Genomic DNA, 13,037 nt, shown 5'->3' with positions numbered 1-13,037 from the left:
ATCAAAAGGAGTATAGTGTCTAGATCAAGAAAAGTAATTGTGCCCTTCTATTCTACTTTGGTCAGACCTCACCTGGAATACTGTGTCCAATTCTGGGCATCACAATTCAAGAGAGACAGTGACAAGCTAGAACGTGTCCAGAGAAAGGCAACTAAAATGATCAAAGATCTGGAGACCATGCGCTATGAGGAGTGGCTTAAAGAGCTGGGCACGTTTCGCCTACAGAAATGAAGGTTAAGAGATGACATGATAGCTATGTTTAAATATTTGAAAGGGTATCGTAAGAGGGAGCAAGCTACTTTTCTCCTGCTCCGAAGACTAGGACACAATGGAGCAATGAGTTCCAATAAATGTAGAGAAGTGCAACTATTGATATATAACTGCTTTTCAGTTTGCATATTGAGAAGTGTAAATGAAATGTGCCTGCATTAAAAGAGAATTAAAACTAAATTGTACCTAGCAAAATACAGAGGCTCTTTCATTCAATTTGAGTGGAATCCAGGACAATCCTCTCATTAATAAACCTGCTTCTCTCGGCAAAACTGAGAAAGATAGATCCACCTCTGCAACCCCTTGCAAGATCTTACAGAACATATTTTCAAGGGGGAAGTGGGAAGAAGAGTAGAAAGAAATCCTATCATACACATGGATGTAACATATGGATTGCACCCTATAAAACAGAATAATCTCTCTATAAACAATAAGTAGTTATTTCTATGATACAACATAGACAAAAGTCAAAAAATCATAAAGTAGATTTAAAAAAAAAAGTAAGGCATGTTACAGGTTAGGAGTTTCCAAGGGGAGACAGGGTGGGATATAAATAAAGTATTATTATTATTATTATTATTATTATTATTATTATTATTTACTGAAAAGCTTGTCTTTGTGATTTTGATTAGATATGTACACTTTTTAATAAAATATTAGCTTTGATTTTGTATGGATTTTAATAATTGACTAAGTACCTGAGAAGTTCTTAATTTACAACATATACACGGATTTAAGGGGAAATGTAGTATATTTGGGTATTCCTATTATGTAAGGTTAGAATGCATCTATTTTGCTGTGTACATTAACAAGACGACAGAAAGCTGTGATCTATGTTGAACTGTCATAGCAATATTTTCATTTTCAAAGTATACTCTGAGACCCTTCGGGGAGAGAGGTGTGGGTTAAAAATATATTATTATCCAGCTCCATGCGGGGACATGAGAGAAGCCTCCCACAGGATGGTAAAACATCAAACATCTAGGCATCCCCTGAGCAATATCCTTGCAGATGACCATTTCTCTCACATCAGAAGCGACTTGCAGTTTCTCAAGTCACTCGTGACACACACACACACACACACACACACTAATAATAATAATAATAATAATAATAATAATAATAACAATGATGATGATGATGATGTCAGTCCCTATAGATTTTCATTGTAAGTGTTCCTATACCAGCAATTTCCTTCAGATTTGTTTGTGTTTATGTATTATTTGCTTCCTCCAGACCTGATAAATCTTTATAGTTTTCTGAAAAGTGACCTTTGGCTGCCATCATCACTGAAAGCAATTTTAATAATTAAAGCTGAGGTTTGGTGCTGTTTTTCCCCTCATGAAGCTTATAAAGTTCCAGAATAAGGGTTATGTGGTTTTCCAAATGATGGTCACATCAAACCCAGTCACACCAATGGTGGCGGATCGTAGAAGTTGCCCCCTGAAGACGTACAAATTTCTCATCCACGGAGTAGAAAATGGTGGAGCCAAATTACATATAGGTAGACAGACTTATCCATTAATCATTGAAATTATTACAGAGCTTACTTATGTACTCATTTTTACCACTCCATATTTGTTTTATTTCCTGAACAGAATTTAAGAGAACTTCCATTTAGAAACTGAAATGTCTCATCTTAGAAATATTAATTTCAAACTATTTGGATTATGCTGAGTTGTGCCATATCATCTTGAAGTTGACCTACAGTATTTAAATGCAATAGAATTCATGATGATTCAATATTATGATAATTTTAGTATTCTTTAAAAAAAATTCAAGAGGTGTGTTTCAAATATATATTTCACTATTTCATAACACACTTCTTTATTTACTCAGGGACTAGAAATATTCTAAATTACCTGAGCATACCTACTATATTTAGACTCTTTTAGATTTTGTCTGAAAGCCACTGGACGTATGTTGAGCATTAATGGAAGATTATTGTCCACAACCGACCTGATACATAAAGATTACTCGATTCATCTGCTTTCTCTTCTGTTCTGAATTGTTGTCTCTCTGTGATCCTTTGGAAAGGCTATGACACTTTTCATGGCTTGGAGAAATTGTGCTTTCCTGGAGGAATTTAATAAAGAGAGTATATCCTTGCCCACTCTTAAATCAAAATGAGAAAAAAGGCTGAACAAGAACGCTGAGCGAGATCTCTCAAAACAGAGCAATCTCATTCCACTCAGAACAGGAAAAGCAGAGGCGAGTCCAGAAATCCAACAGAAGAGATAATCAGACAGAGATAATTACAGTTTAGTACAAAGTAAGTGGAACATAGCAAAATGGTGGGTAGTCTGTGCAGGAAATACAGCATATCGTTATAATTCTATGCAACGCAAAACCATAGCCAAATATCTTTAGCCATCTCCTTAGAAGTGGAAAAATGTTCTTCACAAATCAGTTCAAATATTGGCTGTGTTGAGATCAGTATTAAAATGCCTCACACAAGTTTATTCCTAAAGTTTATTCCAAAATAGCAATAGTGACAGACATGTCTTTTGTAGATTAGTTATTCTTTAGTTAGATCAGAATGGCCAACTATTAACTTGTGAACAGCAGCAGGCACATGATTTTATCTAAGCATCTCAACCTACTACAAATCCTGTCAGATTGGCAAGTGTAACTGAAAAATTGAAATATATTGGTTTTCTCTTCTAGTCAGATATAACAAAATAATTGTTTGGGGGGGAAATGAACAACACATATGATATTATTCAGCAATGGAATACATGCTTTATGTGTGGAAAATCCTGAATTCAGACCCTGATTACAGAATCACAAAGCAAGAAGACTGAAAAAATATTCACCTGAAAGCAGATTTCTTTACAGACAGGTAGCATATAGTACTATCTAATAAACTTGCTTCAGTTTTAAGATAAAGGAGAATAACACACAATACTGTACACCTTTTCTATATGTATTGCTACTTCTCATTGTTTCTTTAGAAGGGATGGGATTTAGAGATGGTGTGCCTTCAGCCACCGGACTCTCCTCCTTGATCTTTGCCCTTTTTCTTTTTCACTTTGCCCACACTGATCTCTAATCTTTCCAGTGAGCACAACTAGATTTACAGCAACAAAATGGATGTGAACCATGAAACCTGAGAAAATGTCAGCATATTTTATCATTATTCTTTCTGTGACATATGTGCCACCACTATGTGTTTGCAAGGAACCATGTCAATCATTGTGGGATTAAAGATGCACACCACTGAAAGACTGCTGACATGCAAAGAAGGAGCCATTTGAACTCTGTGAACTATTTGTTTATTACTAATTGACTAAAACTGGCTGTTTCATTTCTGTCATTCCCATTGGGCTCGGGCTGTGGCGCAGGCTGGAGAGCAGCTGCAATGAATCATTGCAATGAATCACTCTGACCAGGAGGTCATGAGTTCGAGGCCCGCTTGGAGCCTATGTTTGTCTGTCTTTGTTCTATGTTAAAAAGGCATTGAATGTTTGCCTATATGTGTAATGTGATCCGCCCAGAGTCCCCTTCGGGGTGAGAAGGGCGGAATATGAATGCTGTAAATAAATAAATAATAAATAAATAAATAATTTGTTTTCCTTTGCCGATCTAAACAGAAGTGGCAGGCAATAGAAATGGATGTCTGCTTGGGAAAGTGTGGAGAAGATGGGTTAAGTGGGAACTGGCAAGACATAAGTCACTCCCAGCAGTTCCACTCCTTGACCACTCCCAGTTAACAAAAACAACTACAACAAAAGTCACATTCAAATAGACAGAATTGCAGGTAAGGATAGAAATGTTACAGTATTAGTATGAATAGTAAAAGATGATCAATATGAATTCATATCATATAAAGAGAAAAAGCTGTAAGACCAAGCAGTTAAAATATCAATCTATGAATCAAATAATGACTGATGTCCTTGAGCAATAATAAAGAAATCTCGAACTCTGTTTAGCACAAGATACAATTGTATATTTCTTATTTATTTGTCTGCCTTTCATGACTGCTGAAGAAGAAAATAAATTTGACTAAATTAACAATAAAATGAACATTTTAAAAAGCCACCCTCATGGAAATAATAAATGAAACATCTAACACATTTAAATATTTTTTCATGTAAAACAGATTGCGGACTAGTGTTACAAAAGCAAACATTCAAATTGTTGATCACCTTGCCAAGAGAACTATTTTAAGATGTTATTTCAATCATTTTTGAATTAACAGAAAGCAAGCAACAATTCACCTAAGCACCAACTACCCAATTGAATTTACTCCTAAGTGAACTTCATAGTCATCATTAATAGCCATTTTTTCAACCCAAGAAATTTCTTCCTTCAGAATGTTGCTGATGATAGTTTCCCAATACAGTACTTTAATTGCCAGCTGAAGTAGTTGAGTTTTAATGGCTCTCAAGCAAGCAAGCAAGTGTAATTATAATTCTTTATCTTCTGAAGATAGCCTAAAGATTTAGAATGCTTCTCTGCACAGTGGCTCCTAGCTCTAGCAAGTTAAAGACATATCTTCCCTTCCTCAGTAGCTTTCCATTAATCAAAATAGATGCAGTGATAAGAAAATATAGCAGGGTTTCAAACAGAAGATGGCATTGTCTACAAAAACCCATTATGATATACAACAAAAGATGCACATGTACCCCTTGGCACTTTTTTGACACAGCATGGCATGGTCTGAATTTTTAAAAACACAATTTGAAGGTAGGAATAAAAAGTTGCAGTTGTTTTCCCAAACGGCAGTAAATAGTTCTGTATAACAAATACAACATTTGGATATTTTAAAAATAATCTGAGAACTACAGCTACAAATACCTGTCTGTTTTCTATCATAATCTAATCAATCTTTATGAGACAGGGAATCACTGAAACAAATATTGATCAACTAAAAATGGGCACTGAATAAATATGTGGCAAATAATTGGTAATAGAGCAAGAGCCTATGGAGAAAGCTGCCACTATATTACTAATAACAAGTGATAAAAACTCCTCTGGCCAGGCCTGTAGCGAGGGGGGGGGGGGGTTAGGGGTTCAACCCCTCCCCCCAAATTTTTCAGGTTAAAAAAAAACCTGGTTTACTCGTGAATTTTAACTGTTTAACCAAATCCCCATGATAAGTCTATGAGACGCAAAACATTAAGAGTCCCTCCAGGCACTATCTCAAGCAGATATTGACAGGTCTGTAGCGGGGGGGGGGGGGGTGCTAGGGATTCAACCCCCTTCCCCCCCGAAATTTTCAAAACCCCTCCCGAAATTTTTTTCAGGCTACGGCCTGCCTCTGGCCTATCTTGTTTTGTGACCATACTAAAGTGAATTTTATCATTGTCCCTCGTTTCTTTTGAGGATGAAGATCCCCAGCTGTATCATTTATGCACAAGAAGCAAGAAAAAGAAGGAAGTGGTAAACAAATATTACTTCAGTAGGGCATTGTCATTAAATTTAACTTTTAAATATATATATTTAATATATCTTCCCTTCAAAGGATGTTTGCTCTCTCTCTAACATCACCAAAATTACTAATTGAAAACCTTTTCTTTCTGAGATATCCTGTTAATTTTAGTCCGCTTTTCACAACTATTTTCTAGTTGTGTTTAACTACAAACCCTCATATCTCTTTAAGCGTCTGACAAAGGTTTTTATTTTTTTTTATTGCCCTTGTATACCCCAGACTATTTCCCAGTCTCACATAGATAGAAAAGGTTGTTCTCCAATCTTTTTTTATACAACATTATTAGTCCTTCTATGCACAGGAATATGCACATTTGTGTTAATATTTTTTAAAAGCATGCTGCAAGAGGAGATAGCACATATACCACAAGAATGTTGGCAAATTATGAGAAAACAATAATTCCAAATGTATAATAATTCCAAATGTATAAGGGTAATAATTTATAAATCCAACAAAAAGGGATACGGAATGTGTGCAAGGGATACAAATATCTCTGAATTTTGTAAACAATAATTTGTTTACAAGAATTATTGCAAATTACCAACTCCACAGTACAACCGTAAAGAGAAAGTCACCAAGACTCAAACAGAAAAGATATTTTGCATTATACTGGGAAATGTTACTAGCTGGCCACCCTTGTTTAATAAAAATGAAGGCATATAATTTGCCTCTTACCAGAACATCTTCCTTGTCCTTCGGTGCATGTCTCTCAGCATGATTCTGATGCAAATTATTCCTTTCCTTTCTCATGCGTAGACGTTTCTTTTTCTTCTTCTTTTTCTTCTTCTCATTATAATCCTCCAAAGGAATTTAAAAAGTTTACCAGATGTTCTCTGTTACCATTCAAATACATCAGTAACATAAGAGATCATTTATTCTTTCTTCGGGTACCATTGTTTCCACATTTCACATATATTTATAGAGCCAGCATGGTGTTGTGGTATGAGCATGAACTATGACTCTGGATCTCCAATTGGAATCCTTGCTCAGCCACAGAAACCTACTAGATGACGTTGGGGAAGTCACATTCTCTCAGCCTCAGAGGAAGGCAAAGCCCTTCTAAACAAATATTACTAAGAAAAGTCCATGATAGGTCACCTCAAGGTTGCCATAAGGCAGAAACGACTTGAAGGCACGTAATCACCACCACCACTAAAATTACTTATGCTACAATGGAGTTTATACCATAATTCTATGTATACATACATTGTAGCCAGGTTTTACTGAATATAATGTGTCAGTATGGTTAATGTCAGGCTCTTAATGTCCCACAATTTGCTATAAAAAAAACCCACTGCTCAGTCCATAAATCTAGACATAAAATTTTTGGCCACTTGCTTAGCACTATCTTTGCAGGTTTCCTAGCCAGCAGCTCACCATTATATGACTTGTAATTAAAAACATTAGAATATACCTCCTAGATCATCCCTTAGTTCTTTCTTATGCCTTAGCTCAGGACAAACAAACTTTTTCTGTGGTTCCTTTAAAAAAAGTAACAGTAGTGAAAATGGACAGTGGTGTGTCTGATCATATATAGTTCCTTCCCCATATAGAGAAATGCAAAATTGTGAAAGTTTAAATAGCTTATAACAGAATCGGATATTTCTGCTGATAATAAATTATTATCAGTATAATAAGTATAAAAGAAAAATTAGCAATAAAAACCCACTCACTAAAAACAATAGCCTTTCTGTAACAAGACTACTGTTCCTACAAGAGGCCAGGACAATACATAATTTGCTTTCTTCATATTGCTTGTTCACACACAAAAATGCATGGCTCTCACCTTTTCTATCATGCTGATCAAATGTGCAGGGGGACCATCAGACTGGGAGCTATCAGAGCCACTTGTGCTAATTTAAAAAAAAGGACATGTTCCAAGGATTATAATAAACCTTGTTTACCTTGGTGGTTCATGCTTCCTAAGGCACATCTACACAGACCACTTAACCAATTTCAAAATAGTATTGAAGAAAGTGATTTTGCCTGAAAGTTTGAAGCATTGATACTGATTACACAAACCACAGAGCACTGATGAACATTAAGGGCTTTCTTGCATATGCTTGTGTGAGTGTTTGTTGTCTAGCCACCATAATTTGAAGCTAACTTTTGACTGCATTAAATGCTCAGTGTAGATGGGGCCTTAGTTCTATCTAATAACAGATTGAATTTTTAACTTACAGATATCATAAAAAGTCATAGAAGGCATACATCTTTTACAAGAGTAGCAGGTGTTACTTAGTGCACATGTGTGAGAAAGGATGAACGACATAATGGAACAGCTTGTGTGGATTGTATCTGCACTTTCACTAACTCATGACATGGTGGTGAGAAGTGCACTCATCCTCGTAGTTGTAAGCAGTCACAAATACACCTCTTCAAAATGGGACACAGCTTAAGGCTCTTCTACGCTTGTCTAAATTCTAGCAGGAACTGGAATATTAACTCCCAATTCCTCCTGGGATTGAGTCTTCACTCCCAACCCAAACTCTGGGCTTTCCCTGGGGGGGGGGGGGGGGGAATGCGCATGCGCATCAGGAGAACTCTGATGCGCAAAAATGAAATTCCTCCTCCCCACCTCATGGTGCATCATTTTTGTGTGTCAGGAGAGCTCTCTAGAGGGGGCTGCACTGCTAGCAGCCCCTTCAGGTAAGTCTTTGGTGAAAATGGGGGGCTGGGAGGGGGTTGCCATCCTACTCCTTCAGGCTCTTTGGAGAACCGGGATCGCTGTGAGGATTGACTCTGGGGATTGCGAAAGCAGTCCCGGAAGTCAATCCCAACAGGGCCCTCATTTGCAAAGATCTGGACCTTAGTTTAAGGTCCAGATCTTTCTAGGTGTTTAATTAATCTGGAGCAAACTGGGATCAGGTGCATATCAAAAGAACCTAAATGATACAGAAACCTCCCTGCAGCCTTGTTTGAGTTGTGATTCAACTAATCCATGAAATTAGCAAGCAGGGAGGAGGTAATAACTATTTTTAGGGCTGGGCATAAGAGTAAGATATGAACTTTATAAAATAGGTATATCAGTGCAAGCAGACAAAATAGCAAAGTGTGCTGCCTGGGTCACCACTATTCTTGAGTTTACCTTTCTGAACAAAACCAAGAAGCACTATGATGGCGTGAACTCTCTTGGGCTAGCTATCTTACAGCATCTCTGAATGGATCAACAGTCTCCCATTACATCTTTAAGACAAGTCTTGAAGAACTGAATTACCTTGATTCAACATCGGACAGAGATATGTCACTCCATGTGCCATCTGTATTTTGTTCATGGCCCAACTCCGAAAGCTTCCTCTGTATTTTTTGCTTCATTAGCTCTTTAAGTTCAGACAGACATTGCTGAAACTGGGAGATTAAAAGAGAATAACTGCAAATGGAAGATTTGTGTGTTTGCTTATAGTTCATTCTGCAACCTAACAGATTAGTGTACACAGAGAAAACAATGCCACACTACTGCACTACAATAACACACTAAATCTTAACTTTATATTTACACCAATACATCTAAATCAGCAGCAACAACTAAGAAAGAGATTCTGAAGTTGTGGTAACTTATTTAAGGAAAATTACAACCCAGGATACAGCAAATATAAAAACTGTCAATTACATGTTGAAAACCATTAAGAAAAAAAGTGAAAATAAAACAGCCAGCAGCAAACCTCTGGTGCAAGAGCACTTGGAATTCGGTTCTAACCACAGTTGAAAATGGTACAGAAAAGGGCAATAATCAACATGCTAAAGGAGCTACAGCAACTCTCTTATGAGTAGTAAGATTACAATGTTTAGAGCTGTTTCGTTTAGAAAAAATGTGAGCAACAAGGGACAGAATAGAGATGTATAAAAAGTGTCATGATGGGTAGCTATATATTACTGTAAGTGTCAAGAGACAGAATTGTTCTAAGTACCAGGATTTCAACAACACTAAAAGCAAAGTACTGTTGTACATATGTCTACTGCCCATGTATTTCTGCTGGGCAAACATGGAAACAGAAATGGTGACCTAACTGGGCCTTTGGTCTGATCCATCATGAATACACTTTTATCTGTCCATTCTTACATTATGAGTTTATACATTTGTGGCTGTTTCTAAACTACTGAATTAGAAGCCTTTTTGAAGAAATAGTAAGTAAAAAATAGAGACCTATCTCAAAAAATCAGGGAATACTTCAGAATAATGACCAGTCCATTATTGTCCTCTCATTCTGCTCAGTCATAACAGGGGATTCTCACCTTGGAACGGTCAGGGTCACAAAAGTCCAACAAAGTGTCACAGAGATGATAGCCCAAAGTTTTGAGATCTTCAGAAGTAAAATGAGAATTACTTTTCCTGCCTGAGAAAGATAAATGCAAATATTATTTCCTATTTAGCAAATGATGCTTAGCATTTTTCTGAAGTACTTTACTTTGTTATCATACCCATTGTCATCAAGACAACTATGTTCTTTGGCACACCATGTTATTAAAATCAAAGAAAAAAAATCATAAGACGGTTCCTAAAATCTCATTTTTCTCTTTCTCTTTCTTAATGTATTTGGGAAAGTGGGACTTTATCCACCAAGCAGTGGTTTTTGAAAAGCCATGACCTTTTAGAGACAGAACCTTTTAGAAAACCAGATTCTTCATAGCCATTTGGAAGCGTGACCCTTTCTGGAGATCAATTGGCATTCACACTATTTAGATCTTCCTGAGAAGAGTTAAAACCTCACGAGTCAATCTTCTCCTTAGTGGTAAATATCCACTAGTATTCTATTCATACAAGGCAATTTAGGTTTCTCAGTTGTTACATTCATATCCCTGGTTATCTATTTGAACTGTTAGGAACAAAGATATGCCAATGCATAAAATATATAGCAGATCTTCAGAAGTGTTATTTCAGTTGCCCCCCCCCCCCAAAAAAAAACTACTCTCCCATAAAATAGACTGCTTTTAAATCATGCTCTCAAGAGACCAAAAGTAAGTAATCTTTGTTAAAAGTTAACATAGTTGATTTACTTACAAAACTTCATGTATTCAGCATACAGGTACATAGGTTATTGGTTCATAGTTTAAACAGTCTGTTCTTTAAGCATTCTGTTTCAGTCTCTTCTCTGTTGCATACAGACTAAGACTCTCTTCTAGTACACACTGTACTCAACCAACTTCTAATGCATACTGGCTGATTTTTGCAGCATACTTAACTACATATTGAACTGACTGGTGCATACTGGCTACTATACTATACTCAATGATACTGACTTTTAAAAATGAAGTCTCAGTCTGAATAGCCCCAGATCTGGTCACATGATCTGTAGTGCCTCCCACAACCTCAAACAATATAGAGGTAAGGGGAAAACTGCATATCAGCATATACAAACACTATAGTAAGCAATCTCAATTATATACATAACAAATGACTAGTATAGTATTCTTATAGAAGGTTGCTATTTCCAACAGGGTTGTCAATCTGTTCATTTGCTGCCTATAACCAACATAGAATTCAGGAGCATGAGTTCTCCTGCAAGACTTCTGTTTTTGTTCCTCTGATTGTTATATTCTTTTTCAAGCAGGAGTCAGGACTCTTTCGTTACTATAGCACTAGTTAGAACCAGTTGACTCCCTTCCAAATCTTTTTTTCTTCTTTAAAAGAAAGGAAGGATATAATCTTAGGAGATCTTTTACCACATTTGATTTAATGTCTTCCTCAAATAGAACCTAGCTTCATTAACAGTGCTGTGATTTCATATTAAGTAACACACTTTCTGGGACAAAATACTCTAAAAGCACTAAATCCTGTCTGCTCTCATAAGCAAGGTCAGCTCTGCTTAGTACTCGGATGAGAGACCACCAATTAATATCAGGTGCTGTAGGCTGTATTTCCGAGGAAGGAGCTGGCAAAACCATTTCTGAGCATTGTTTGCCTAAGAAAGCCCTATGAAATCAATAAGGTCACCATTATGTTGATAGGCAACCCAATGGTGCGTGCATACACATTTTTCCTTCCCTTTTCATCACTATTCACACTCTGTGTTAGGATATGCCAAATGTAGATCCTAACATGTGAGGGTGGGGAGCAGACTTTCCAGATGCTGCACTTTCTTCAAGGGGATAACATTTATCTCTCTTTGCGCTGGCGCAATGGATTAAACCCTTGTGCCGGCAGGACTGCTGACTTCAAGGTTAGGTTGCTGATCTGAAAGTTGCCAGTTTGAATCCAACCTGGGGAGAGCATGGATGAGCTCCTTCTGTCAGCTCCAGCTTCATGCGTGGACATGAGAGAAGCCTCCCACAAGGATGGTAAAACATCAAACATCTGGGCGTGCTCTGGGCAACGTTCTTGCAGACGGCCAATTCTTTCACACCAGAAGCGACCTTCAGTTTTTCAAGTCGCTCCTGACATGAAAAAAAATACCTGCTGCTTTAGACTGTATGAAGCAATATCCCTAAGTGATGGAGGCTAATAGGGATGAGTTTATGTGATATTGCATGTTAGCAAAGGCTGGTGGGAGCCACATGTTTAAAATACATGGAAAAGCTCTATATCTCTCATTGCTGCAACCAGAAACATCACCACTTTTTCTCTGAAATATACTGGTTGATCAAATCTTTGATAAACATAGGCCAGAAACATCACCACTTTTTCTCTGAAATATACTGGTTGATCAAATCTTAGATAAACATAGGCACGTACCTAGTGTTGACCCACTAAATGTAGACTCCATAGTGTAACTATTCAATATTCCCATTCTCCACATCACAACCCGTCCTGTGCCTTCTTTACACTTTTGAACCCGAAACTTACAGCTGTTGAAAGAAAACTGAATAACATCCAGATTGGTCAATTTGGAATTTGTTCTTCGAGGCAATTTATTTTTAAGATCAATGTATAATGTTCACTTTTTAGCTAGGCATAATAGTGTATAAATTAGAAAACTGGTATATATGTTGCTTAATATTTTTTCCAAGGAGCTAGTATTGCCTAGTTTTTTAAGTGATGGATTATGACTCTGGAGACCAGGGTTCAAATCCATGAAACTCACTAGGTGACCTTGGGCAAGTCACACTCTGTCAGCCTCAATGATAAACTTCTTTACAAACTTTGCCAAGATAACTCTATGATAAGTTCATCTTACAGTAGTCTCTCGCTTATACAACCTTCACTCATTCAACATTCTGTATTATCTAATGCAACCTGCCTTTTAGTAGTCAATGTTTTTGTAGTCAATGTTTTCAATATATTATGATGTTTTGGTGCTAAATTCGTAAATACAGTAATTACTACATAACGTTACCATGTATTGAACTGCTTTTTCTGTTGATTCGTTGTAAAGCATGATGTTTTGTGCTTAATTTG

At 36.8% G+C, this 13,037-nt stretch overlaps 1 protein-coding gene across 5 annotated transcripts in view; it reads right to left on the bottom strand.

The window, feature by feature from the left end:
- The window catches only part of agbl2 (AGBL carboxypeptidase 2), a 40,229-nt gene that overhangs the window by 12,145 nt on the left and 15,047 nt on the right, over window positions 1-13,037 (bottom strand). For 4 of the 5 annotated variants that reach the window (XM_008111723.2, XM_008111732.2, XM_008111727.2 and 1 more), the window contains exons 10-15: window positions 12,375-12,501; window positions 9,938-10,038; window positions 8,922-9,052; window positions 7,491-7,557; window positions 6,380-6,502; window positions 2,230-2,346 (exon numbers count right to left, since the gene is read on the bottom strand). In XM_008111723.2, the coding sequence (XP_008109930.2) occupies window positions 2,230-2,346; window positions 6,380-6,502; window positions 7,491-7,557; window positions 8,922-9,052; window positions 9,938-10,038; window positions 12,375-12,501 (666 nt within the window). The remainder of the gene's footprint in view (window positions 1-2,229; window positions 2,347-6,379; window positions 6,503-7,490; window positions 7,558-8,921; window positions 9,053-9,937; window positions 10,039-12,374; window positions 12,502-13,037) is intronic. The other variant, XM_062967220.1, reaches the window with a different exon arrangement.

Source organism: Anolis carolinensis, chromosome 1, assembly GCF_035594765.1.
Source record: "Anolis carolinensis isolate JA03-04 chromosome 1, rAnoCar3.1.pri, whole genome shotgun sequence".
NCBI lineage: Eukaryota > Metazoa > Chordata > Lepidosauria > Squamata > Dactyloidae > Anolis > Anolis carolinensis.
This window is presented reverse-complemented; position numbering and strand designations above follow the sequence as displayed.